This window comes from Lasioglossum baleicum, chromosome 18, assembly GCF_051020765.1.
Source record: "Lasioglossum baleicum chromosome 18, iyLasBale1, whole genome shotgun sequence".
Lineage (NCBI taxonomy): Eukaryota > Metazoa > Arthropoda > Insecta > Hymenoptera > Halictidae > Lasioglossum > Lasioglossum baleicum.
In genome coordinates, this window is record NC_134946.1 from 9,464,735 (window position 1) to 9,492,201 (window position 27,467).

General features: G+C 37.0%; 2 protein-coding genes across 3 annotated transcripts; one reads left to right on the forward strand and one right to left on the reverse strand.

Moving 5' to 3' along the window:
• Window positions 1-67: 67 nt before the first annotated feature.
• On the forward strand, window positions 68-1,226 carry LOC143218179 (transmembrane protein 242). Its single transcript, XM_076443218.1, has 2 exons — window positions 68-299; window positions 826-1,226. The coding sequence occupies exons 1-2, from the start codon at window positions 257-259 to the stop codon at window positions 1,200-1,202; spliced, it is 420 nt and encodes a 139-aa protein (XP_076299333.1). The 5' UTR covers window positions 68-256; the 3' UTR covers window positions 1,203-1,226.
• Window positions 1,227-4,234: 3,008 nt separating this feature from the next.
• Window positions 4,235-27,422, reverse strand: LOC143218071 (very long chain fatty acid elongase 6-like). 2 transcript variants are annotated; one of them, XM_076443040.1, is made up of 3 exons: window positions 27,091-27,422; window positions 9,741-10,138; window positions 4,235-9,222 (listed from the first exon to the last, which is right to left on the reverse strand). In XM_076443040.1, the coding sequence occupies exons 2-3, from the start codon at window positions 10,064-10,066 to the stop codon at window positions 8,667-8,669; spliced, it is 882 nt and encodes a 293-aa protein (XP_076299155.1). In that variant the 5' UTR covers window positions 10,067-10,138; window positions 27,091-27,422; the 3' UTR covers window positions 4,235-8,666. The 2 variants fall into 2 exon arrangements, with proteins under 2 accessions (XP_076299155.1, XP_076299156.1); XM_076443041.1 differs by lacking the exon at window positions 27,091-27,422 and adding an exon at window positions 14,344-21,908.
• Between the last annotated feature and the right edge of the window lie 45 nt (window positions 27,423-27,467).

Sequence of the window (27,467 nt, forward strand, 5' to 3'; positions counted from 1 at the left end):
CTGAATTTTTTCATCTAAATATATATAGTTACTTCTTTAGGTTACCTTTTTGCACATCTATGAACGAGAAGTGTATGCCACGCATGGAACAGGGGAGAGGGGAACCCAGGGGAACCGCTAAGCATGGCTACAATTCTGTAATCCAACCAATTTTCTTCGAAGTTTCTTCGAAGATTTCCCAAAATTCGTAATTGTTATCGCTGCTGGTAGATATATTTTAATAATACGCTCAATGTTGTAATAGAAAGCAACAATAATGTCTGACAAAAAGACTGACAAAGAGAAAGAGAATCTCTATGGTAGGTGCATGTTGGAAAAACAATTTGTTAAATTAAATCGAATTTCCGTATTAATTAACATGTAACAAATTGTATTTATACAAAACACAATAAAACGGAACAATTTTCTGTCATGAAAACACTGTACTTGATTATGTTATGTCGAAAGAAACGTACAATGTATCTCGAGTATGGGAATGTTTACAAAACGATGATTACCTATGAATTTATATAATGCCTTCAAAATTGCTGCCAAATAAAATTATTTATTACTAGACAGTGGATCTTTATGCAAAATAAAAATTTTCTTTCTCAATATGTCTAATAGGTTGAAAATAGTACGCTAGTATTTTAAGATTCTCCTAATATTTTTGTTTTAAATTACACCTACTCATTTTTGTCGTAAATGCATATAATCCACTGTCTATTTATTACCATTGATGTCCTATAGATTGTTTGTATGTTACTGACAAAATGATTTTTAGTGGACGAATTTGATTACAATTTCAATGGCAGTGTTTTACAACAATTTCATTTTACATTGCAGCTACGGTCTTCTTAGGCAGCGTAGCAGGAATTTCTGCTCTGATTGGCTTTTCTAGTGCATTAGCGTCAACTAAGAAACATGACACAAAGGCATTCGATATGGGAGTCATGGGAGGAAAAGGATTGCCAGAGTCTGGGGCCCATCTTGCTATGAGAGCGCTTCTTTGGGGCTCTGTGTGGGCAATCGGAGGCTGTGGAATTCTCTTTTATGGAATCTGGAAACTCTCCGGTGCTACTAATGCAGAAGAATTTCGAATGAAAGCTGGATCGCTCTTACCTCGCATACCGAAGAATAATCCTCCACAGAGTCGAACAGACTTCGAGAATCTTACCGATCTGCTTAGATACGTTTCTGAAGAATGGGGCAAAGAAAAATGATCTTATACGTAAAACAGAATAAAAAGAGAAAAAATAGTCACTGCAACATTCTTTTTATTTACTAAAGTATTAAAGAAAGGAGCAGTGCGAAGACACAACAATACTGAAATTTTTATACACATCAAACATTGTGTTTTTTGTAATTGTAATGTTCACTTCAGAGAATACCATGGTCATATTTTGCTCAATAGAATTATTTTTAGATTATCAATATGAAAAAGAACTGTCAAGTATGAAATCTGTACATATATTAATTATGTTTTTGGTTAATTACATTCTTCTCATGATTTTAACTGAAAATGTTAGTTACATTGCATTATAGTTCGAATTTATAATGCCGCTTGTTCTATATGTATATACTCTTACTTCATGATACTAGCTAATTATAATATAAACACACTGTATATATTGTACAGAGTTATCACAGTGGGAGAATCTGTATTTTTGTAGAAATTAAATTTGTGAATTCAACGATCGCGTTATTGTATTTGTGTAAAATATTGTAAATGCATATACTTCAGATGTAATGCAGTATGTACTTCTTATGTGCAATTCAAATGTGTTCAAATGAAGCAATGTACTAAAGCTTATTTTAAATGATTTATGTGATTATGTAAATAGCAGGTATGAATTGTCAGTTGTAAAACTATTAATAAATTAGATGTGCATTTCTATATTTAATGTCCAATTTCAATTTGTAACAATATTTTCTCATTTATATTTAATGTAATTGTTTTATCATTCAAAACAATATCTTGTATCGCTTAAAACAGTGATAACAGCGATAGATAATATTATCAAAAGATGATAACTCTCTACGGGAAAGTATAAACAAATAATTTCTCCGAAAGCCTTCAATTCAAACACCTGTTCCCCAGAACGATCAATTCTAAAATTTATTTTCCAGTACGTTATTATTTTAAAATTGCAATTCGTCTATCATAAAGTACATTTTTCCAGCTTCAATTTAAGCTAATAAACATTTAAAAATTTCAACGGGAAAATATTAAATTTTATTTTTTTGTTTAAGCAAATGATTCTTGCCGCTTTTCCCGTAAGATCAAGTGCTAATTTCGGCAAAAATCATCTGCTCCGGTAAAATGTTTGTACAGCGCCAATTCATGCAGCGGCAAAACGCTCAAATTTCTCGCCAAATTTACCAACATTGCTCAATACTTCACGCGTCATCTAGCGGACCTTGGTGGTACTAATTACCGACAAGCTTCGGTACTTCGCCGTTAGGATCGCTAGTGTCGCCGCCTCGGTTGCTATGTCGGTAACATTTGGCGACAAGTTTGAGCGTTTTACCGCTGCACGAATTGGCGCTGTACAAAGATTTTATCGGAGCAGATGATTCTTGCCGAAATTAACACTGAGTCTTATGGGAAAAGCGGCAAGAATCATTTGCTTAAACAAAAAAATAAAATTTAGTACTTTCCCGTTGAAACTTTTTAATGTTTAATAGCTTAAATTGAAGCTCGAAGAATGCACTTTATGATAGACGAATTTCAATCTCAAAATAATGTTATTAACATACTGTAAATTTAAAAATAAGAAATGAATTTCCCGGGGAATAGGTGCAGGTAGGGGCTATTTAAAAAAAGTTATTTTCGTATGATTCTTGGAGCAGATTTTTTAATTTTTCAGTTAAATACAAATGGATGCAAATAGATATATTAAATACAAATGGAGAATGTAAAAAATAGAAAGGTTTCCAAAAAAACGACAGCTCACGAAGGAGAAAATAGAAGTTTATTTTCGGTCAACAAAAAAAGTTTGTATAAAAGAAACAATTCTGAACAACAGAACGAGTTACAATAATTATAATTAGGCAAGTGTTCTTATTCTGTCTCGTTTTTTCAAATTGTATTTTATTAGTCCAAAATTTACACGATTTACGACAATTTCAGTTACAAACTTCTGAACGAAAAACATAATATCCAGTGAAGTGTAATTTCCACAGATCAACAAAAGTGCAGATTAACCCGGGGATAATTTATAATTAGTAGACTGCGGGATTTTAAGAGTTCTCACAATCACATAAAATATTCAACGAACATATATATACGCTCGATCATGTTTAAAACAAGAAATTTCACTTAAAATCGTAAAATTAATTTTTAAAGTGTCATTACTGGGAACACTATAAAAGCGATAAGAAAGAAAAAAATAAAACTATTATTTGAATTTCTCGAATAATGTAAATCTTTTGCAGATCAGAAAACGGAGTTGCAAATTAGCATAAACGACCGCAGTCTAATAATAATCGATAGAAAATATCTCGGTATCTCTCGAACCATTCAAACATGGCGTTCAATAATATGTATATTGTAAAGAGCCCCGAGAAGAAAATGGAAACGAAAATATTGAAAAACGGTCTGAAACCGAGAGAATCGGGTAAACGATGTTGACAATTATATATAATTTAGGGTTGACCGGAGCTGCAACTATAAAAAAAAACTGCTTTGAACGCACTAAATAATTGTCTACATATACGTTTGTCATAATTATACTGTACATCTGCATACAAAATGAAAATTATTTCTATTATTTAAAGACGTAGGAACCAAACAGAAATTTATTTCTCTGTTTAGAGACGCTATAAAGTTGCAAACAATGTGTTGATATTTTTTAAATCATTCTATACCGTTTGAAATTATTGCCCATTTTGTATGATTAATACTGTAATGATTTCTGCGCGATAGTGATCCAAAACAAAATAGTTACTTCCCTCTCCAGTCGACTCAAAATAAGATAAAATACGTTTACCGTAGCCTCGGTTCATAAATATTATTATTACGCACTATCAACATACAATATTCGTGTGTAGCAAAGAAACTGTGACAACGTTGCAGGTAAACAACACACGGGAAAATCATGCTAACAAATCATACATTTGATCTCTCGTCCATGTCAACGTTCCTCTCACACGCACGCGAAAAAAACTATACATACACAGCATTAGTGTTATCATTTTCCTGGTCTCGCTTTGGTTACGTTCACCCGTGTCTAAACGCGTAATTCATATAGTAATTCATGATCACATAATCACCGTAAAAAAATTCGCAATACCTACCAAAAAAAGAAGTGAATCGGACCTTATCCCCCGTTTTATTTATTTGTTATTTTTTTTTAAATTTAAATCTGCGCGGGTCTCGTGCACCTCTAAAATCGCGAACGTTAAGTTTTTTTTTCTCGCTAGAATTTAGGCAGTTCGGTCTCTGCGTCGTATTTCGTTGTGTTACTCGGAGCTTCTCCGCTATTTCAATACAACTGAATCGTTGAATTCCATTTTTTCATTATTTTTTCCTATTTTTTTTTTATCAACTAAATCACCGTGAACAATGGCGGCCTAGAAAACTAGTTGTGTCCGTCCAAAAAAGAATTTTATAATCTTGAACTGTTCTCCGTTCTCGGGAATGCATCCGATTCGCAGAATCGAATTTTTCTCGATTTCCTTCAGAGAAGCATCGATCGCAAAATGAATTTCTCGTTTCTCAATGGCTCCGTTATGGCAATTAGCGGTTTATCGGCATAGAAGGCAGTTGATCGACCGATCCATAGATCGGCGGAGACTTAGGAAAATTGTCACGAGATCTATAATAACGAATAAAGTATTTGCAATAGTCCCAGGGCGCTCGGAACTCATCATACGGCCCTGCGTCTCAAGATTTATAATTCCCGCGGGGGCGACAAACCAGAGTAATCAGTTTTTTCAATGACATTATCGCGGAAAACAATTAGCTCAGTGAGTATAGCTGGGATGTTTATGTAATTATGTGGCACGTATGAAAGTTTTAAATGAAAATAAAATTGAAGTTTCAATAGAATTTTGTTCATTTCATTTTTAATTTATTGACAAAGTTCAGATTTGTATGATATACTTTCATTAATTTAATATTAATCAGTGCATGTTCTTCAATAGCAAATAAAAGTAAGAATATATCCCATCGCGGCAATTACAAAAAAAGATCATCGTTTTATTTATTGCAAATACTACATTACTTTTATTTATCCCGTATCATTTTTGTTTACCGTCGGCCCCTCGTCGTACAACAAATTCACAACGATAATTCGAAATTGACCGGCCTAGAAGGGTTCCCTGTAGAAAATCCCAGTTCCCCCATAATTATTCGAACCCATAATTATTCTTCATCTCTTCCGTGGATAATAATAAAAAATCGCGCGTGCTTCGCCCATTGACAAACGCGCATCCCAATTCGCCGAACGAAACACGCGACTGCGCACAGTGATCGGCAATTATTGTTATACAATTATAAATAAATAGACAAGTTTGACTATAGTTACAGGGTTGAACGTGTCAGGGAACAAAGAACGTTCCCCGATCAGTTTCATTCGTCGTTCGTTGGACTGACTCTGTCCGCCTCGGTATAGCTACCGACGTCTTGCGTAAGTTATAAACAAAAGAGCACACGATATCCGGTTGAGACGATTCCTGTAGGAATCGATTTTACAGCTTTTCCCTCGTAGCGCCGCCGCTTTTATCTCCTCCAGCTTGCGACGCGGCCAATTGTGAGCTTGCGTTGCGTCGCTGGCCAATCGGATTCGCGGGATAAGAACCGCCTACTCTCAAGGTCGCGCGACGCTACGGAGATAACGCTGCACTTATTTGCAAATGCAGCGAGTAATTAACTGGGGGACCTTCATGCGAGATAAAATTTCTCTCTTTGGCGTAAAATTATATGAACTTATTCCTTTCGTAAATTATTTCAACGTGCTCAAGGAAATATTTAACACCTTCCTCTACCGGTATACATATTCTATATGAGATTTTTAGCGACTGTATCAAAAAAGAGCTTAGAAATATTGTGAATCATGGTATTGGAAGTGGCTTCTTGCGAGTAATCGATACTATTATTGAAAGATTTATTGATACTGTACCTACCAGGTGTTCGGTAATGGGAGTTTTAGTGTATCAAAAGGGAGCTTAAAATTATCATGATACCGGAAGTGAAGACTGCAATCGTTATAGCTATTGAAAAATTAGGGCACCTATCGGAAGCTTATTAATGACTATATAAAAAAAGGAGTTCAAAAACCTTTTTGTAAGTAGTAGTTCTCAAAAAATTATTAGATTACATTGTCTGCGCTATTGCTATTGAAAAGTTGATTAAAAAATCCCTATCTGCAAGTCACAGAGTTGTAAAAACTGTCCGAGATAAACTCCAGTAGGTAGCGTGTTAAGAAATCCCTAGCTGCGAATCACAGACATTAAATAGTTACTATATGATATACAATAATGTGTTAACTCTATAACGTAATGACATTGAAGTACTCCTCATCAAATTGATTCTCAAGTTTCCATGCTTCGCACACATTTCGAACGAAGTTGTATTTTCTAAAATTTTCGGTTTTCTTTTATGGATGCATGAAGGTCCCCAGTCCGTTAATCGTTTCGGGCTACTCGCAAACCGTCTCTCTAACTTAAATAATCGATAGAGCTATGTATAAACAGTGTTTTAAATTATAAATACAAACACGTGTACAGGCTGGCTTCACGGAACGTTTTCATTGTTAAAAGATTTGTGCGAATCAGGAGGCGATCGGCAATTTTCGCGAGAGTAAATGCGACTCTGTGTGTATGTGTGAGTGTGTCTGTGTGTTTTTCGAAACACGTTTCAGAGGAAGATAAAATCATTTTCTCCGGTATGGAAGTGCGCGTCGATCAGCGGCGTGGACAAACGTTATTTTTTTTCGTCTCGTCTTATTACATTTTTTCTTTACAATAATCATTATGCTCCTGTTTCAGCTAACAAATGCTCTCTGTTGTTCTCTGACCATACGACTAGAATTATCGGTCAGGTTTATTATTCATTCCACTTCTATAGCATCCTCAAAGGGCGACCAGCCCCACAAAGATCTCGACAAATTCAAATTACAAAAAGAAAGAGAGAATCGAACTTATGAGATATTTCTTTCTTTCTTTTTTTTCAATTTTTCTGGCTTTACATCAACGCAAACATCGTTTTTCTTTTTTTTTCTATTTAAACGTCACGTAGAAAAACCTACCCAGCAAGTTTAGTATATTGTACACACCTTGACGAGTTAAATAAATGTATAAATAAATAACATAATTTGTACAAAAGAACGACGTTTTTTCCTCGGAACAAATTATGCGATATAAAAAGTTGCAAACAGAATAAACGTGTCCCTGCAAAGCTGGCTGCACCCTGACTGAGCGGGTCAGTGACGAAAAGGTGTCAGTGAGCAGCCCATATTCCTCGTCATCATCATCGTCGTCGTTGTCGTCATTTCTTTTCGCTTTATGCATTAGCGGCACAAAATAGTCGTGATAGAAAATAGTAAATATAAATACTTCTCCGTTTCGTTACTCAATCGTCCCCCAAAAACTCAACAATTCAGGATTATAATGTTATTCTTCGAGCTTTCTCTCTCTACTCTTCATCTTTACTATTTTCTACGAAGAATATTTCTCAGCTCGTTTCCGGAGGTAGACCCTAATGAAATGTTCGGTGGACATATGTTTCTTCGCAATTGTTCATATCCAGCTAGAACGAGGCTTCATCCATTAAATCTTGTTACAAAATACTTCTAGTATAAATTTTATACTAGCCCATGTAAGAAGCAATTAGGAAGAACACTTGTGTCGTTCCTGGTCGGTGCTAAACTGTCCCTAGTCTTGATGTTCGACAGACGTTGCGTGTCAAACATATTTCCGAGTTTGATAGAAAATACATTTTTGTTGTTAATCGTGAAATCCACACAACGTCCGAAACAATGCGTCGCTCTAACGCGCTATTATCGTTACAATTAATAATCAATTCTCTTCCGTTCTCTGTCCTCGTTCTACCAACGAAAAGAAACCGCTTACAATTTAACGTTTTTGCCCTGTCGTTTCTAAAACGAAAATATAGTTTCTTCTTCTTTCTCTTTCTCTCGTCCCCCGAGGAGAGCCTCTAAGAAGCTCGTTACTGGCTCGATAACGCGTTCAACGCTACCATCGTTTAAATTCATTACTAAATTCAGTGTGCAACATTTAACATTATCATAAAATTCAGTGTGCTATATTTCATCGAGTAACGCATTGTCGTCTCTCCTCCATTGTTTACCTTCACTCACCCACCCGCTACTACTGTGTCCATAAGTGAGAGACAGAGACTTCTTTTTCTCTCTCTTTTTTTCCCAAAACCAAAAAAAGGGGAGGACAAAGGAAAGAACATTTTCGAAAAGCATTCCCAAAATACGTCTTTTTTAAACAGAACATTCTCAGAAAGAGTTCTCCATCGAATCTCTTCGGAAAACCGTTTCTAGAAAATGTTTCCAAAAATGTCTCTTTTTTTATTTGTCTGCCTTTTGCTTATTTGTCTGGTGTGTGTGTGTGTGTGTGCGTGCGTGCGCGCGCGCGCGCGTGTGTGTGTGTGTGTGTGCGTGTGTATGATCTGTGTTCGGAGAGTGTGTGTAGGATGTTGATTAGAAGGTTGCTTAATTAGCCTTGAGCTTCTCATATTCCGTAGATCCGTTGGCATAGCCGTCCTTCTTCACCGCTTTGGCCCTGCCACCGTTGCCGCCCAGGTAGGCTTTGTGAAAGAATTTAGCGAATAGCACGAAGTAGCTGAAGTACATGGCCAGGCTGAACTTAACGTTGACCTGGGTGATGCCGCACTCGATCAGTCCGCTCTCCAGGTACTGATAAGCCGTAATATTGATCACGCAGCCGATTATCATTTGTGCTAACTGCAGCGTGGTGATCACCATAGCGATCCCCTTAGGCGGTCTGTAGCGCATTGCTTTCAGCGCGTAGTACGAGTACATTATCGAGTGAACGAAGTAGTTCATTACAACGAACCACCTAGCCGATGCTGTGTACTCCTTGTACGAGAACCAGGAGTATAGTAGCACTGTTATGTGGTGGTACCAATGTAGGAAGATCAGCGGTTGCTTCCGTAGCACTATAAAGATTGTGTCGCCCAGCTCTGGAAGCTTCGACAGCACGAACATCCATGTCCAGAACCCTGACACGCAGTCTTGCTCGATGAAGCTGGAAAATACATTCGTTGTTAGTTGTGGTACGATCAATCATTGCGGAGCATTAGAACTAGATAGCGGATTTTATGCATTTATGGCAGAAATACGTGGATGTAATTCAAAACAGTTCTTTCCGGCTTATTAGGGAGTTATTACCGAAAAACACGCACCAATCAGAGTACGGCTACAGCAGACGGATTCTGGCTCAGCGACAGGTCACGCTGAATGTAGTTGCGCTCTGATTGGTCCGTGATTTTTTATTAATAACTTCTTAAAAGGAAAAAGTTGCTTCAAATGACTTCAAGAATCACATCGTTTCAAGGAAGTACAACATTTATGGAACACCAAAAGAGTGTCGAATGTTTCAACTATTTCAGTCATAGAAACGTTCAACGTTTCTAATAACAATTGTTAGTTATTTGATGATCAAGTTATTAACTCGCATTATAATCTGGTTAATTTCGGCATTAATAAAATGATATTCAGTGGCGTCCATTTAATCAGAATCATTCGTAAACATAGTTAAATTACCTAGGTATACAAATACTATGGTAAAACCCATAATTCCTGAGTACATGGATCAATTCTGGTGCTGTTCTAGTAAATCCAATAATGGAGAATGTTGCAAGCAGCGTGTTCCACAGTGAAAGTACGCCTCTTAGATCAAACTTTGGCCTGGTCGACATATAATGCTGTCCACCAAATATTAAAATCATGTAAATTCCACAGTAATAGAAACCGTTCGTCCAGTTATTCGTCATCCATATTTTGGTGTCTAAGTGACGGAAGGTTTCTTCAAAATTGAAGACATATGAATAGTTGGGCACAGTGACCTCCATGTAATCCACTTTGTTCATCTTGGTAGTGTGTTCTCGGGCACTTCTCTCAGCAAATGTTACGAAACAGCTTGTTTACGGCTCACCTTCCAACTGTAATCAAAAAATGAAATAATGTTAATATAATGAATAAAATAATGTTTTTGCTTCGCGCAACACATTCTTTGGCGACCATAAAACGCTGCGTCTCGTTTTATATCCAAAACCACAGTGCTGAAACTGCGACGTGTCATGTTCTATGTACGAGGCATAATTTGATGTTCAAAATATTTGCACACATTTTATCCGGTTAAAATTTATTCAGTTTATGTATATCGTTGAACTATGTACTACATTTTGTAATTTGTTGATTATTCAAAGATTAACTTTAACGTTACACAATTTATGCGATTTGGAATTTAAAATTCTGAATACATTGTAATATTTTTAATCTTCCTCGCTTACAATAGCATATGTTTAGAATAATCTCCGTATTGTTCAAGGCGGAGAAACGTAATAAATGAATATGATATTGCGAACTTTGACGAAATAATTTATGAACTATATTCCATACGTCACACTGACGTGTTTTTTTTCCGCATGACTTGAGAAATTATGATACGACGAATAATTTACCCGTTTTTTGTCTCTTTTGTTTCGTAAGCTGCGGTTCATAATAACCATTTTATATTAACCAAGTTAACTATGTTCATATTTTTAAATATTTTCTTTGCAATATGAAAAGACTGTATTTCATTTCTGTCCCCTACAGTGGTCTTGGAAAGTTTTTATTTTGCATATAGATTCGTGGCCTAGTAATGAAATAGTATTTGTCCACTTTGATCCCAGACTTTTATATAACATATATAACTATAACATATATTTCAAGCTGGGTTATAGTTTCCTTTTCTTTCAAAGAAATTGTTATGTGGTTACCGAGACTTAACGTGTGTAATCAAAACGTTATCGCGATCATTATCGTCATTCCCCGTCAATATCGAAAGTAAGAACGATTTCAACAGCATTCCAACAGATCATCCGGCGTTGTAGTGGTTTCACTATAAACAACACACATCGGCACTGGACAGAAAAGATTTCCTGCCGTTCAAGGTCGCGAGGTCGTACATCAGTAAACTCGCGTTCGACGGCGGAGCGAGATATTCGGCAAAAAAAATGTTTTAATGAGAGAATACGTCAATGATCTTAAAACGGCCTTCAACAAAATCACCTTTGGCGGATTCCTTTTTTATATGTTGTAATGTCAAACATGATGTACTTTGTACTTTGTACATACATAACTTTGCACAACAGTTTTATTTCAAAAATATTTCGGTAACATTTCACAATATTTTTTGAGAAGACTGACACGAATAATGGATTGTAATTAACGAGTTCTCGTACAATTGTTGAATGGAGTCGAAACGGTATCCGAGGACTACACATGGAAATGTCAGCAGAATAATTATGTCGAAATGGAATGCAGTTGCGAAGAGAAATCCCGGACACAAAACCATATTGCAAATATGGGCGGCCACGAAAATCTACATACAGTCAACTACAAAAGTCTACGAACGTTAAAACAATTTTATATATTTAAAGATAATAAATGAATTGCTCTGGCAACAATACCAAAACTGCTGCAGTACCATAGGAAAATCCCATAAAATAATATGTATCGTTATACAATATAATAAGCCGTAGCTATAACAAAAGTAAGTAAGTAACAGAGGTTCTATCGTCGCAGGAATTTGTTAACACACTTACTGCACGTTAATCACATTTTCTGTTGCAATACATAATTTTGCATACATTGAAACTACATATTATGCAATGAATACAATCTAGTCTAGTAGTTACTAGGAGGAATAAATTGAATCGATCGGATCGGGAAAAAACAGGGAAAAGAAGAACAAAGTGGACATTAACGATCGATTTCCGGTTTAGTTAGTTACTTGGTTAGTTTTTCGGTGTAGTTAGACATAAGTATACACATACAGTAAATGTTCTATAAACGCGAAAATCTTTCAACGATAAACGCGAAAAAAATATCCCCTCCAAACTAATACACTGACTCGGCTCGGTATATCGGTGTGAACCACTACAAACGCGACGCAGAGAGTCGCAGTCGTCGGCACAGTTCAAACGCGCCCGTGAGTCATCATAACGTTACACCACAGTGAAACTTCTTCATTTTCCATGATTCTGTTATGGGATTTTCACTACCTTATTTCTGGCATTTTTCTGATTAGAATGATACCAAACACGATATAATTTAAGCAGAATTTAGTGGTTTAATTGACGATGAAAGTGTCGAGCGCGAGGAAGGACAGCGTATGTGAAAGAAAGAGACGCAGAGTCGCAGCGCGCCGGCACAGTTCAAACGCCCGTGAGTCATCATAACGTTACACCAACAGTCAAACTTCTTCATTTTCCATGATTCTGTTATGGGACTTTCACTACCATATTTCTGGCATTTTTCTGATTAAAATGATACCAAACACGATATAATTTGAACAGAATTTAGTGGTTTAATTGACGGTATGTACATATGAAGTGACTTTAGAACATAAGAGTATGTATAGCGAGTGAAAAAGAAAGAGAAATTGCGATCTCGACGCTAGGCAAAGATTAAAAAACGAGAAAAATTACTTTATAAAATATGCTGAACTGTTTTATATTTTTATTATTTAACGTTCGGTTTCGCAAATATAAAGATGCGATGAATTATGACCGATCATGTCGCAAAACCGAACACCGTGTCAAGTCACGCGCGTCGCTCGCTCCATTACAATTTTTTGATAAGAAACAAAATTAAATAAATCTTAAGTACATTACTTAAAACAGTTGAAAAACTACAAAAAGTGTGCCTTTTCCTGACGGATGCAAACGCTCCAATTCGATAGGTTTCCTTCGATGGTATTTAAACTGTAGAGGTTTAAATGACGATGGACGTTTCGGGCGCAAGGAAGGATAGCGCGTATAGAAAAGAAAGAGACGCGGAGAGTCGCAGTCGCCGGCACAGGTCAAAGGCCCGCGCGTGGTCTCGCTTTACACGCGCTGTCCTTCTCTACGTTCGGCTCGGCCTTTGAAGCTCGAAAAAAGTAGGACCACGATCGAAAAACGCGAAGAAATCCCCCCGATGCGTTCGCGTTTATAGAACATTTACTGTACTATGTTTTATAGCTGTCGTTGTGAAGAGGAAAGCGTACGAGTAGAGGGAAATATCGAACATATTTGTAAATTATGTAAATATTTGCGCATTTATAATTATGCTCAAGTTATTAACGCATGATAAAAAAAAGTGTTGTCGAAATGGTACTGCTTCAGTGTGCAAAAAAACTTTATTTAAAAGCCGGTTACATTAAGAGGATTCCATAATTTAACGGTCCCGTGTTGAGACAACTCTAGAGAACTTTTTAGAAGTATAAACCAATATTTTTGTCGAGTAATAAAAATCTTGTCAAGTAATATGTACAGTTTTCTTTCGATATAAGAAAAATGATTGACTTATAGTGAAAGAAAACATGTTCACAATATGACACTATCTCCGAAATATTTTGAACTGTTTTCTATATCTGAATAAGACCTTGAAATGACCTTAAACGCTCGGTAGCAGTGTCGCCAGAAGCTACCGAAATGGGTAGCTTTTTCCTCTCTTCCTTTTCCCCTTCCATTATCCCATTCCACTACCATGAGCCACTCCAACGTCTTCCACTAAGACCGTAGACCACGGTACCCGTGCCGTAGACTGGTCTGGTTATCAGAGAGGGGGTAAACTGTATTCCCCTCGATTTCCACGATCTGGGGACACTGCTCGGTAGTCCTACAGTCGGAACAATAAGCTCGACTAACTCAGAAATGAATCTCCCTTATTCGTTATTACTCAAGAATTGCACCTTTGTTATCATTAGACTGCGGATCTTTATGAAAAATAAAAAATGTTTGCAATAATTGCAAGACACAGGAGCCAAATAACAAATTCATTCTTCTTTTAATTATCCTATTAAGGTGAAACTAATACACTGGTGGCCTTAAATCTTTTTAATACCTCCACTGTTTTAAATTGTACGTACCCATTTTTGTTATAAATGCATAAAATCTGCGGTCTAGTTATCATAAACGATACAATTCAAATAACATTTATTTATTACATAATTATATTTAGTTATCAATACTAGTTGCGTAAGTAAATATGCTTCAAGTTATATCATGTTTGGGCTCATTTCAAGCAGGAAAGTCTGGAAACTGCATTGCTAGCGGTTTGACTCGACAAAAATGAAAAATAAAAAAGCTTCATAGTTGAATTAGTGTTGCCTCACCTATGTAGTTTTCTCGATCGACTTTTCTCTTGGGTATCTCTTTCTCATTCACTCACTATCCTTTTCTGTGCACGTTGAACATAACTTGTGTCGCATTTCTAAATAGCATCGAGACCACTATTAACTGCCCGCCTCGGGCCTCAATTTTAAGACCCAATTTTTTCAAGGTTTCTTTTGTATGTTTGAACAACTTCAAAGCATTGCAACATTTTTTAATGACGCTCGAACACCTCTGAAATATTTTCTGCGATGTTTCAACATTTTCTACGACGTGCCAACATCTCCATAATATTTTCCAAGATTTTCTGCAATACTCAAAAATTCTCTACAACCTGACCAACCTCCAAAACACCTTCAAACACATTCCACGGCGTTCCAATCATTGAAGACTACGTGTCATACGATGCTCGAGCATTTTGGAAGCATTATTCAGGTCAGTTTGGCATCGTCCAAAGGCTGTGAAATATTTCTTCGTCGAGCATCGCCTGAAGGATGATATTGGGCCACTCAAAGGTCCCAAACGACAAACGAGAGATCCATTATGCAATGGAAACTCGACGGGGATTACAGTAGAAAATATATTGAAAGAAATCGACGGCGATCGGCGATGTTGCGTAACTGGAACTTTCGTTTATGATGGACGTCCAGCTTTAATTGATATCCCCGTACCTCACTAGCTCCGACGCAAACCAAACGGAAGTCGAAACAGCTGAACTGCGACCTCCTTATACAATCAACGACCTCGTTACACTGACACCAGTCCGTTCCTTACAAAACCAGACTAAACGGGAGAAATTTGCATGTTACGAGTCCCAGGACAAAATAGGTCGAAAAGAAAAGCCGGGTACATACATAGGCCACCGTGTCTCTGCCTGATTCGTTACGCCCTCGACGACTATGCACGATCATTATGAACACTTCGAAATGACCGTTCATTTCGCGTCGGAAAATGCTCGCGTAACTAGACCCTGGATCTTTATGCAACTTATTTTTCTTGGCCACTTTGCCGGAATAAAAATGGGTAATTTCTTGTGGTGTAAGGGAAACATCATTTACAAATGTATTGCATTTTCTGGATAAAATATTTTGTTGAATTTTGCTGATTTTTATAAAAATACTGTTCATTTCTGTTCATATGTATGTACATTCCCCTGCACTTGAAAATTGTTTACATACCACAATTTGCAATTGTAATCATTGCTATGTAGTTCATGAGAAAGTTCGATGAAACAATTACAAATACGTTTAAATATTTATGGTACGAAGTTCAGCAGTGGAGTTGATGAAGTCGAAAATTCAGAAGTTCTTTGTATTCAAAAACGAAGATCGCAAACTGGATGGAGTGATCTAACGCACTTTTTCTGGAATTTCCCAGACAAAACTTCGTATCAGCTAGATTATGTTCCATTGATTCATAATGGTGCGTCGAGAAGTTCTTGAAGCCACACTTCGCTTTTCTTTGTGCGATATAATTAATCCATTCAGTACGTCAGTGAACGGCCATTAAATGTCCCAAATAGCCGAGTCAGTCGACAGGCGTAGCATGCTCGCGATGTCTTCATTTTGCCTAATTGTATTCGAACCGAATACATTTCGTTGCGACACATATGTATGTATGCATTCTGGTGCAACTTAATCGTATGACACCTGCATTACCATAAGTGAATAATACAGTACATTGGATCGTTGAAAAACCGAATAAAAGTGTCTTAATAAAACACACAAACCGTGAATATTTCAAGGGTGCACTTTACCTTTTCTTCTGTCCAAACTACTAGAGATATTTTTACAAAATTTTACCAGCTCGTTTACGCAAACCTATTTATGTATGAACTTTTATACAGTCTCGCTATCAAAATTGTGGGAGTTATTAAACGAAAGAAGAAAATCTGTTGTGACAGTTTACACCTAATGTTCAGACATTCCTGCATTTAATTGTTTTTATTTCGTCGTTGCACTAAATTTTTGAAACTGGCGTCGCCGAATAGTGTAGAACAAAATGCAGAGGGATATTATTCCGACTTACACTGATTATGCGAGGGGGGGGGGGACTATGTTTTGTCGAAGTTTTAGTATCAAAAGCGACGATTGTTCTCAGTTATCTAATGTATGTTAATTACAATGCCAAGGCAAAATGATAATTTGTAAGACGGTCGCGGGGTACGTAATATGCAGATAAATAAAACGTAACTCGCTAAACGTGCCACAGTAATGCGTTACGTAACCGCAAAAACCAATAAAAGGAATTGTTGTGCGTTAACGTTCTGAGACTTTCAAAGCGTGTTAAGAGAGTAGACTCCTTTTTCCAGGAATGCAAGGGTGCGGGATGCGCGTTCTCATTTCTCGATAATAAAAAAATGCGGTTTTTCAGTAGTCAAAAACGCTGGATAAAACAGGCATGACCAAACTTTTGTTTTTCATTGTGTGTATACAAAAATATTAAATAAATGTAGTGTCATTGTTATAGTGCGCAAGTGCGACTACGAACTCCAGTTCTATATTTGATATTTTTGATATAATTGAGTTACAGTGCAACAAAGAAATGAAACAAATTTTTGCGCCCACATAAAAAATTAATTTTTACAATACTTATATTACATCCGAGAGGTATTCCAACTTAAGATATTTTGCACAAAGAGTTGTAAGTGCTTTTGGATCCACATATGTTTGTGAAACATATTTTTCGAGGATGAAATTTACGAAGAGTTCATTAACTGATGCCAATTTAGAAAACCAGCTAACAAAAGATGTTCAACGTCGAACGTAAATATAGATTTACAAAAATTAAGTGAAAGAAAGGATAAACAAATATCTCATTAATTAAGACTCGAGAGTTAATTATATTGAATCATAGTATAACAATAAAGTTTTATTCATTTTGTATTTGTATTATAATACATTTTTTAAAAGCATGTATGTATACCTAAAGTGCGGCCCGCAGTAACGTTACACGTCATCAAAGTGGCCCGTGGAACCATTTGGGTTGGCCAGGCCTGAGATAAAAGATCGATCTAGGCCGCAATCGCCCTCAAAAGTCCTATTTTTTTCGTTCACGAGGCGTAATTTGCATTATTTATACGCACATATTCATATGCATACAACTACGCATGTAGCTATTTTCACAGCTACCCTTGCATTTCTGGAAACGAGTCTACCGCCTTAACGTAAACCTTAGAATCCGCATCGGAATTGTACGGTTCGAAATAGAATAAGGTAGATATGGAAGATTCGAAACGAGCGTCGCATTAAACAAGAACAACTCGCCCAGTGAGCAACGGATAGTCAAGATCAAGGATCTCATTATCTTCTGGCGTCATTCGACGCATTGCTCCCGAGAACACTTCGACCCGCTACCGGAGCAAAGAGCGTCTGTCATACATAATCTAGATAATCTAGACAATTAATTCGCATAACCTTCGGTGGGACGGACATGTACACCATACTGTCGCCATTTAATTGCACGATTCGATTATACTGATTTCATTTCCTTATCTCCTCCAACCGAATGATATCGAGTCTTCTTTAATAGTCTTTAACTGCGCGCATTATTCGAACTGTCTATGAAACTTATCTACAGATAAAACTTGTAGCTATCCTTCGAAGAGAGAGTCATAATATTGTGAAAGCTTCCATTCGAAGTCTAATCTCTCGATACGCGTGAAAGGGACGCGCACGATAGTTGTAAAACAGTAAACAAAACATTTTTTCAATGGTTTGCTTTCTTTCGTGAAACCGTTATCAACATACTCGTGATTAAAACGAGTCCAAGCACAATACCGTTCGGATAATCGAGGTTCTACTAAATTGTAAAATAATTGAGAACAACAAAGTTTCGTCACCAAATTGGTATTGTCGCACCAGCTACGAGCCTCACCAAAGAAAGAGAGAGAGAGAGAGAGAGAGAGAGAGAGAGAGAGAGAGAGAGAGATTATGGCCACCATCGAGTCTCCCAAAAAACATGCCACAGTCTGATTGACCAATAGAATCCGAGGCCATTCACTGGAGAAAGGCTTTCACCTGTATCGCCGGACGTCAGGTGCGATTTATCACTGAAAGTGGCTACCAGCTCCAACAAAATCGGGGTTTCAAGAACGGGTGACCTTTTTCATGGACATCTCCTAGAGAATTTTTTGCTTAATGAGCATGAGGTATGTGTACTCATCTTGTGACAGTAAACTGGGGCCTCAGCGAGTCATTAGAGTACTGCCGCCTACACCTGGATGTTGGAATTTATCTGACGACGAGTGACCTCAGTTGGAGGTTGCAGCCATCAGCGGTTGCAGAATCAAGATTTAGAGATACAAGAGCGTCTTGACCCCTTTGGACGCAAAGATTATCGATTGTTCATTGATCATAAGACATTAGCCATTCAGAGTCACTGTCTTAGCCAAATGAATGCCAGATAACTAGACCTAAGCAATCTTCTAATTGCAATTGACGCGGACAAGTTTTATTTTGCATGAAGGTCTAATATAGTCTAATCACAACCATTAGACAAGGAGCTAATCAATTCAATCCATTTTTGAATCTTTTACAAAATTCTAATAAGATGAAAAATATTAAGACAAAAATGTATAGCGATAAGAATAATTAGAATAACTGTCCATACGTGGTTCTAATGGACAGACGGCAGTTGTGGACTGTTTCGTTCGAAAAATAGGGTGTAGTAATCTAACCAGAGGACTATGAGTACTACAATCAACCCGGAGTCCGGAGGCAGTTTCGGCCTAGGCTGTACCCCCAGCTGAGTTTTATTCTTCTAAACTCTAACGAGTGAAAGTTTCTTCTATGCAATATCCCTGACAACTCGGATCCCAGGCTCAGCTACTTTCTAACCTAAACTTCATCTGTGATGACACCTGTTGGACCGTGCGTGAGCGGCTTCATTCTTCGTCATCCTGGAGTCATTTCCATAGAGAATTACCCGAGGGATCTGTGTGAGGATGATTGCTATTGTTGAAGAACAGGTGCAACTTGTAGGTGCGTCGACATCCGTGCCTCGAAGTTCCTATTTTAATATATAATCAATGGAATGTTAAATTTTTAACATTGTTATCTTATTGGGCAACTTACCATGTTGCACAAGGAGGATTAAAAATTCACACTTACTCATTCCTAAACAAAGAAACCCGCACTAATCATATGGAAAATCTATCCCGGTAAAATCAGTTGGATTTTTCATATGTTGTAGCTTATGATCTACTGAACAAAAGATGTAATGGGCTCAATAATGGACAGTTATCGAGTTATAATCAGTTAAACATGACAAATTCGAGCTGCCGAATACTCAAATCAGAGACCACCACGACAGAATCCAAATGAGTACATAATACGTAATAAGATCATTTTTTTATTAAACCACACACACACACACGCATGCACACGCACACAAACACACACAGTAGAGAGGGTTTGGAGTCAAAAAATACTACGGGAGTGACGAACCGTGGGGTCCTTATCTTTGTTGTGACACGCAAAGATTTTTGTGAAAGATTTCTGTTCACAGACCTTTTCAAGGTCATTCAAAATTCAAAAATAATAACACCACTTAACAGATTTTGTGAAACCCTACTATTTTTGTTTCGAACATTTTTCAGGTTTGACTGATTATAACTCGATAACTGTCCATTATTGAACTTTGTGCCCACTACATCTTTTGTTCAGTAGATCATAAGCTACAACATATGAAAAATCCAACTGATTTTACCAGGATAGATTTTCCATATGATTAGTGCGGGGTTCTTTGAATGTTGAACAATTTGGCGACTTTAGGACCACCCCTTACAAGAAAATATTACTAGCAAATATTAAGTAGAATATTTATCAATCGAATGAATAAACTTTATTTGAATGAATAAATTATTATTTCAAAAAGCTAGTGACTCAGATTTCTAAAATTCAAATGAGGTAATAGCTGAAGAAGTTTTTTTTTCCATGAAGCCTGTCGCGTTTTGTACGATGAAAAACAGACATGTCAAGAAGCAAGAAGCATAGAACAGGAGCTGACCTCGGGCTTATTTGAAAGATCAGCGCGCCGGCACGTCATTGGTTGTGCGCCATGCAAATTACAGGTGTCGCGCACAGTTTCACGGGAAAAGTCGCGGGGAAAACTGTTTGCTCAGTAATTAGCGGACCCGCGTTTCTGAAAGCACGTACGAAACTGACTTGTGACGCACGAGAAAACATTATCCGCAGTCGGACACCGTCATCTTGGTCCACTCTGACACTATACGTACTTTGTTATTCCTGCCATTCGGATGCGCATTAAAAAAACAAATTGAAAATGTAAATTTGAAACAACCGGTTTTGACATTGGAACTACCGCTCCTTTTTGGGAATTTATTGTGACCAATCGGCTAAATATAGATTGACAAAATTTTTACGAGACATAAACAATACTTTGTAGGACACATGCAAAAATGCTCGTACCACAAAAATTTAGTTTTAAGTGGGACAATTTCTTGCGAACACATTCTGTCAACTGACCGGTTGGGCGCCTAATAGTCGACCCTCTTTGGGAATTTATTGTGATCAAACCGCTAAATGTAAATTCACGAAATTTTTACAATATATAAATAATGCCTTGAAGAGTGTATTATAAAAATTTCGTATCAAAAAATATAATTGTTTTCAGCACCCCTCTTTTGTGAACTGTTCGACTGTGCAATTGTATTTTTTTTTTTAATTTTGCCAAAATCTGACCGATATTTGGAACAGAGTTACTAGTAGTTTAATCTCTCAAAATGTTCGACACAATCGCAGCTTAAACTTTTTCAGCATCAGTAGATTCCGTTTATCAGCCTAATAAGACACTCTAACTTCGACCTCAATGCCCAAAAATATTGCCATGGTCGAAATCGACCAAACCGTGCCGTATCTATAATTCACACACTTATCAGATATTCTAATCAGACGCTTTGCATCGTTGTCTATATCAGTATTTTTCAAATTGAACACCCAAGGTTCCCTCCGAAACCGTGTACACCTATACCTCGCTATACAGCGCTTCTTTATACGGCATTTCAAACATAATGCTGTTTACTCGCCCCGCCAGAGTTCCAGATTCTCCCTTTCAAAAACGTTCATTGAATTTGGAGATTGATACTGATAAAAATAAAATGAGAAGTCGAAAATCTGTCACCGTTCAAACTATTCGCGATAGCAAAGGAGAAATTAAAACACATTCGCTATCTGCTGCACCTTTAAGTGGCTCAAAATTAACTCGTCAAAAAAGCAGCATTATGGAAAAAATGAAAAAATTATTAGATATGTGGATTGAAGACAAGAGAATGAAAAATTGGAATGGATCCAATTGAATTTGTATAGTTTTGTATGTAAATAATTGATTTGTTATGCGGCTTTTCGCTTTACGGCCAACTTTTCCGGAATATATGATGTATCTAGGCACGTGTAGCGAGGTACACACATATAGGTGTATATTTAAATTAGTCGAAGAAACATACTAGTTTATACATGTGTATATTGTTTATGGCATACTGTGTTATCTCTGTTGTTGTTGTACTATCAAACGTTAATTTTAGCTCCACCGTGTTCTCCATATCTTTAACAATATACAGGTGTCCCGTAACTGGTGGTACAACCGAGCAGGGGATGATTCTACATGAAAAACTGAGTCGAAAATACAGAATAAAATTTTTCTCGAAAACAAAGCCTCGCATCAAAAAATTTTATTATATATTTTCGACTCAGTTTTTCATGTAGAATCACCCCCTGCTCGGTTGTACCACCAGTTACGGGACACCCTGTATAATAACTAGACTGCGGATTTTATGCATTTATGCTAAAAATGGGTAGGTGTAATTTATGACAGTAAAAATATTTGAAGAATAGAATTTAAACGTACTACTATATCATTTTCAACCTGTTAAACATATTCAGCAAGAAATTAAATATTTATTTCATCCCAGCTTGTTGCAATTCAGGTAGAAAAAAGTTTTATTTTGCATAAAGATCCGCAGTCTAGTAATAACACTTGTAATGTACCGTAGAAGAACAAAAGTTAAAATCTAAGTTATTCGACTTGTGAAAAATTTCCTCACTTAATAAAAATGACAAAATTAGAGTTACTCGGACCCTGCGCGATTTCATTGCAAAACTAAACAATTCTCGATAAAAATGTTTTTGGAATTTGCCTAATTGTAAAATAAAGCAGAATCGATAAAGGTAGTTACATATAATGATTATAATTTGTCGCACGCGACACGCGAAAAACGCGATTGTCAGCTATCAACAAATTACGTAATTTCGGGACAGAGATCATGTGTATGCGTGCCGGGATTGGGAGCATCACGCCATACTCAAGAGAAAAAAGGAAAAAAGGTGGCGTGCGTAGAAATCGACTCACCATCGACGATCGACGATTGAGAGATACATGATTATCCGCGTAAAAAAAAAAAACAAATTGTACATATTTCGATCAGCCGACATTTGTTTACATAAACGACCAGGACAGGCGTATTCACGCCATTCACGGAAGTTCGTTTATCAGATACGCTTGAAGAGCGCTTTCGAACGGTATAATCGGACTTTGTACACATCGGATGTCCTTCTTACTTCACCATGCCATTTAATCAATTGCATTAATCGGCCATTGAAAAGTATACGACACGGTTGCAATCATCGCCCGTTATCTGTCGAGCCTAAAATATCTTTACACATTTTTCAAGACACATTTCTTATGTCTTCTTTGGTTTAGCTGATTCTCCTTGAAATTCTTGAAAAATTCTAAAGAATTCTTAGCGATCTGATCATATACATACATACATACCTAGATGGCTTGAAAATGTGGGGACGAGAAGGTCAAACGTAATGTGTACGAACTCTATTCCTCGAATTCTTGTCACCGACATCAAACATAGAAAAGGACAACGAGTAAACAAAAAATCGACGGCCAGCATTTCGGTGAGGCTATACTAATTCGGTGGTATAACTTTTTGTTGTTTTTAAATTGTTTATCATGAAACTTTACCAACATATTCCTGATATTTTTTCTGATTAAAATGACACCCAACACGTTAGACTAAATCTTTATTGTTCTTCTTTAGTGTATTTACTAAATTTTAAGTAACGATCTACTAAAGTCATTAACTTTCTACTAGCGACTGTTTCGTACGTTCCATTTGTAAAATACGAGTTAAACAATTCATTCTATTATCTGATTTTCCTATCCTTGTCAAAAGAATATATTCCCCCCTCCCCTTTTTTAACTAACAATCCTTGAAAGCGCTCGTAGTAGTAATAATCTATTCTCCGAAATTGTTTATATATATATATATATATATAAATATTAATGTTTATATAAAATTATAAGTATATAGCAAAATAATGTATAAATTGTTCATGCTGCATAAATTATTTAACAGGTTCGCTAGCAGATGTGCCCCTCGCCCCCACATACCTTCCATTTAAACATTTTTGCCTTGCTTTAACATTTTATCAGATAATTGACAGTATGTATTGCTCAAACGAGGACACACGATATTACTCTATCAACCTCATTGCATTTTGAACTTTAACGTTCGATGCAATTTATACACCGAACGTAAAAATTCATTTTTAAATTTGCACAAATAGTACGACTTGTGTCGTCGCATATACATATTGTGTATGCATGACGACGCGGCCAGTCAACGTGCTCATAGATATGGGGTGATCATCATTAAATCGTGGAAACGATAGACAATCTTGTTAGAGAATTACGTGTCCTTAGCAAAGCAGACAGTCGGTTATCCGGAACGAGAGCCGACTGGCAATTTTCTATGTATAGTGAATCGAAATTATTTCGCATCAGAAGAACATTGATCAATGTCTTTGGCTCCTGTGTGAGGAAATCCTATTCAATGCCAATGCTAATTTCTAATAGATAATTCTAGTAATCAGATGAAAGCAATTCTGAAGTCTGAAGGTTAAAATTTACATGTTAAAATAATTTTAGCATATTATAAAATATTCTCTAGTACAATTCAAATTCCGTTTGAAAATTTCTTTTCTAACATATCCAGAATCATGCGACCGGAACCGGTTCGAAATGCTCCTTGCCCGTTCAAACATTGTGAAGATCGTGAAACGCAAAATAATTTCGACTTAAGATCCGATCCTAGGTTAGCTAATCTGTCAGCCTTTTCGTTTCCACTGATTCCTTTATGTCCGGGTACCCATGTCAGTATGGTCCGGTTATTTTTAACACGTATGTATGAGGTACTCGAAGGTCTTATTCGAATATTCAAATCATTTTTTTTTTTCATAAAAGTTCCGGGCACGTGAAATTCGTGCCAAACGGTTGCGCGATTCACAGTTCTAAAAAGCCCGCGAGATTCGAACGTCCACGAAAACAGTTGACCGTATCATAATAATTGATCATTAAAATATCAAGGGAATTATCTGGATAATGAAGATACATGGGCGAGACACAAACAGATAGACAATTTTTATACGATCACTGAATTCCGCGGGATTATAATTATCATTATAAAAGCTAAACACGGAAGGAATGACAAATGGCCAGATCATATAATAATCTAATTTATATAATCTAACGTTATGTTAGATTATGTTGTATTGTTAATAATCTAACACGGAAGGAATGACAAATGACTAGATCATATGCTAATCTAATACATACGACGCAGACTCAACCTTTTTTTTCTTCGTTTGACGTCTCAACGTCGAAAAAACGACACGCATGCGAGTGTTTTTACATGAAAAGGGTGTAACATGACACCGTCGGCAGCCCGGACCCCCCTAAATCTGTTTATTTTAGATAATTCCGTTTAGTTTGTCCACCAATCCTTTCGTACCGCCCTTTTTGTACGATATGTCGACACGAGGGCTGTGTCTTTTTCTTCTTATTCAAGACAAAAGAGAATTGAACTCGTATAAGTGATAATCAAATTGAGAACACTGTCCTGCGATTTTATTCTCCTTTGCACAAGGCGAAGAACGGGGACGGACGCGCGGGTAATTCGAATTCACAAAATTACAAAACGAACTGCAAATGATTGCGTCCCTGCATCTGCAAAACTCTATGAAATAACTAATCTAATAATATTTACTGTGAACACAGTATAATCACTAGTATAGACAACTTTAAAAACCTTCTTTTTTTGTATAAATTATTATATATACATATATATATTTTATAAATTATAGATTACTGTGTTCACAGTAAATATTATTAGAATAGTTATTTCATAGTACATATACATATATCTATATATGCACTGTTCTTGGTTTGTGCAAAATACGTTATCTCACTTCAAAACTAACAAATAATGATTGTATTGAAATTATTTTTAAAAAAATGTATTGCCCAGAATAACCTGGTTCAAATTCCAGTTGACTCTCGCATAAAGTGATAAAAAAAATTGTGTTTTTAGACCGTCCGTACGTATATGTATATTTTATACGGCAGTAAACGTAAATACAAACAAATCATTTAAGATTATACTTACTGTCACAAAGCGTCTAAACACACGCGCTCGCATGTATTTAGATAGTGGATATGTATAACAATTTTTTTGATCGCGTTATACGGCAGACTATCGAAGCGGGAATTTCAAATCCGCCATTCGCGCACGGAAATTTACAACACGCTGTCACTCGGAAATTCGGGGATTTATTGTCAAACTTTGATAATGTCCGCACGCATTCGGCCAGTTGGATCACTTAATCTCCACACACGTGTATTCCTGATACATGTTTAGAAGAATCGCGGTAGTGGGAGACCGTCATGTAATACCGATAAAAACTTTTAAATTAACAGATAGAGGGAATGGGCGCGATAAAATCCGAATCGCGACGTGCGATTAAATATTTATACGCGCTTTTGCATTAATTCCAAACTTAACCGTTGTGCCTTGCAATGTGTATTCGCTTAATTGCATACGGCACGAGGAATTCAGTAACGCCGGAAAATAAACAAAAAATAATATTTGTACGGCGTCTACAATCATTTCGTGAAACGAGCCGAGATTGTAATTCCGTGTATAATTCGCATTCTCCAATTTACGGGAAAACTAACCGATGCGTTAAAATTGTTCACGGTTGCACATTGTCATCCACGTGAATGTCGTGCTATCAAATCGTCGCGTTATATCGCGTAGTCGAAAAGTTCCATTCAAACGATATAAGGAAACAGAAATCGAACGAGTCATGCGAAAGGGATGAACAACACGTTCCGATTCTGTGCGTACGGTGTCGTTAAAACGACGTTAAAACGACTTTTAAACGACAGAGAAATGTCGTCGATTACGATAACCGACGCGTACAAAAAAAAATCAGTTGAAGGCATGGTGGTTCCGGTGGCGTGATCGGAAGTCGTGGTGGTCTCGTTCGAATTAGCGCACGACAAGGTGGCAACCGCTTAATTGCGACGGTGTAAGGTTATACCGAAAGAGAATCGGGCCCTACGGTGAGAAAATATTAGACGTGTGAAAGTTAGCGTGTCATCGTATTGAAGAAAGCAGTCGAACGGTGTGGAATAACAACGAATCACAACACGAAACGAATTTGTTTTTGCGGCGACACAATATATTCGTGGATATACCATATACCTCGTGCGAGACTATGTATAGGTTGATAGAATGTTTGCGGATGATTAAATCGCGGTGTGGAAAATGTCGTCTGCAGAACAGCGCGGAAATGACTGAAATTTCGTGTAAATGTGAGAAATGTTTAAAGAGATGGTGATAATGTTGCATGAGGTGTCCGAATTCCGTGGATACGTACCAGCAAGGTGGGCCGAGAAACTGCTGGTTCCGGAGTAAGTCTCGGTCGGAGAAAATGAAGACACCAGGTGGATCACAGAGGACCGTTGTTTTACTTGGTTTGTGCACACGGAAAGATAAAGACTCGCACTAACATGCGGACAGTCGCGGCTGCCAGCTTTAAGTAGGCATATTCGTTGAACACGACAGAACAAGGCTGACTCTCAGTGGTAATGGCTTTCACGCACGCCGCCGGCCCAGCAAAATGCAAATGGTAGAACACCGCAGGGCGCCATTTTTAGTTAGATTGCACGCAGCTGCGCACGCGCGACGCCCCCGCGCGGACCAATCCTGAAACTGCAAAAGCGTAGAAAGTTAAATTATTTCACTGTACATATA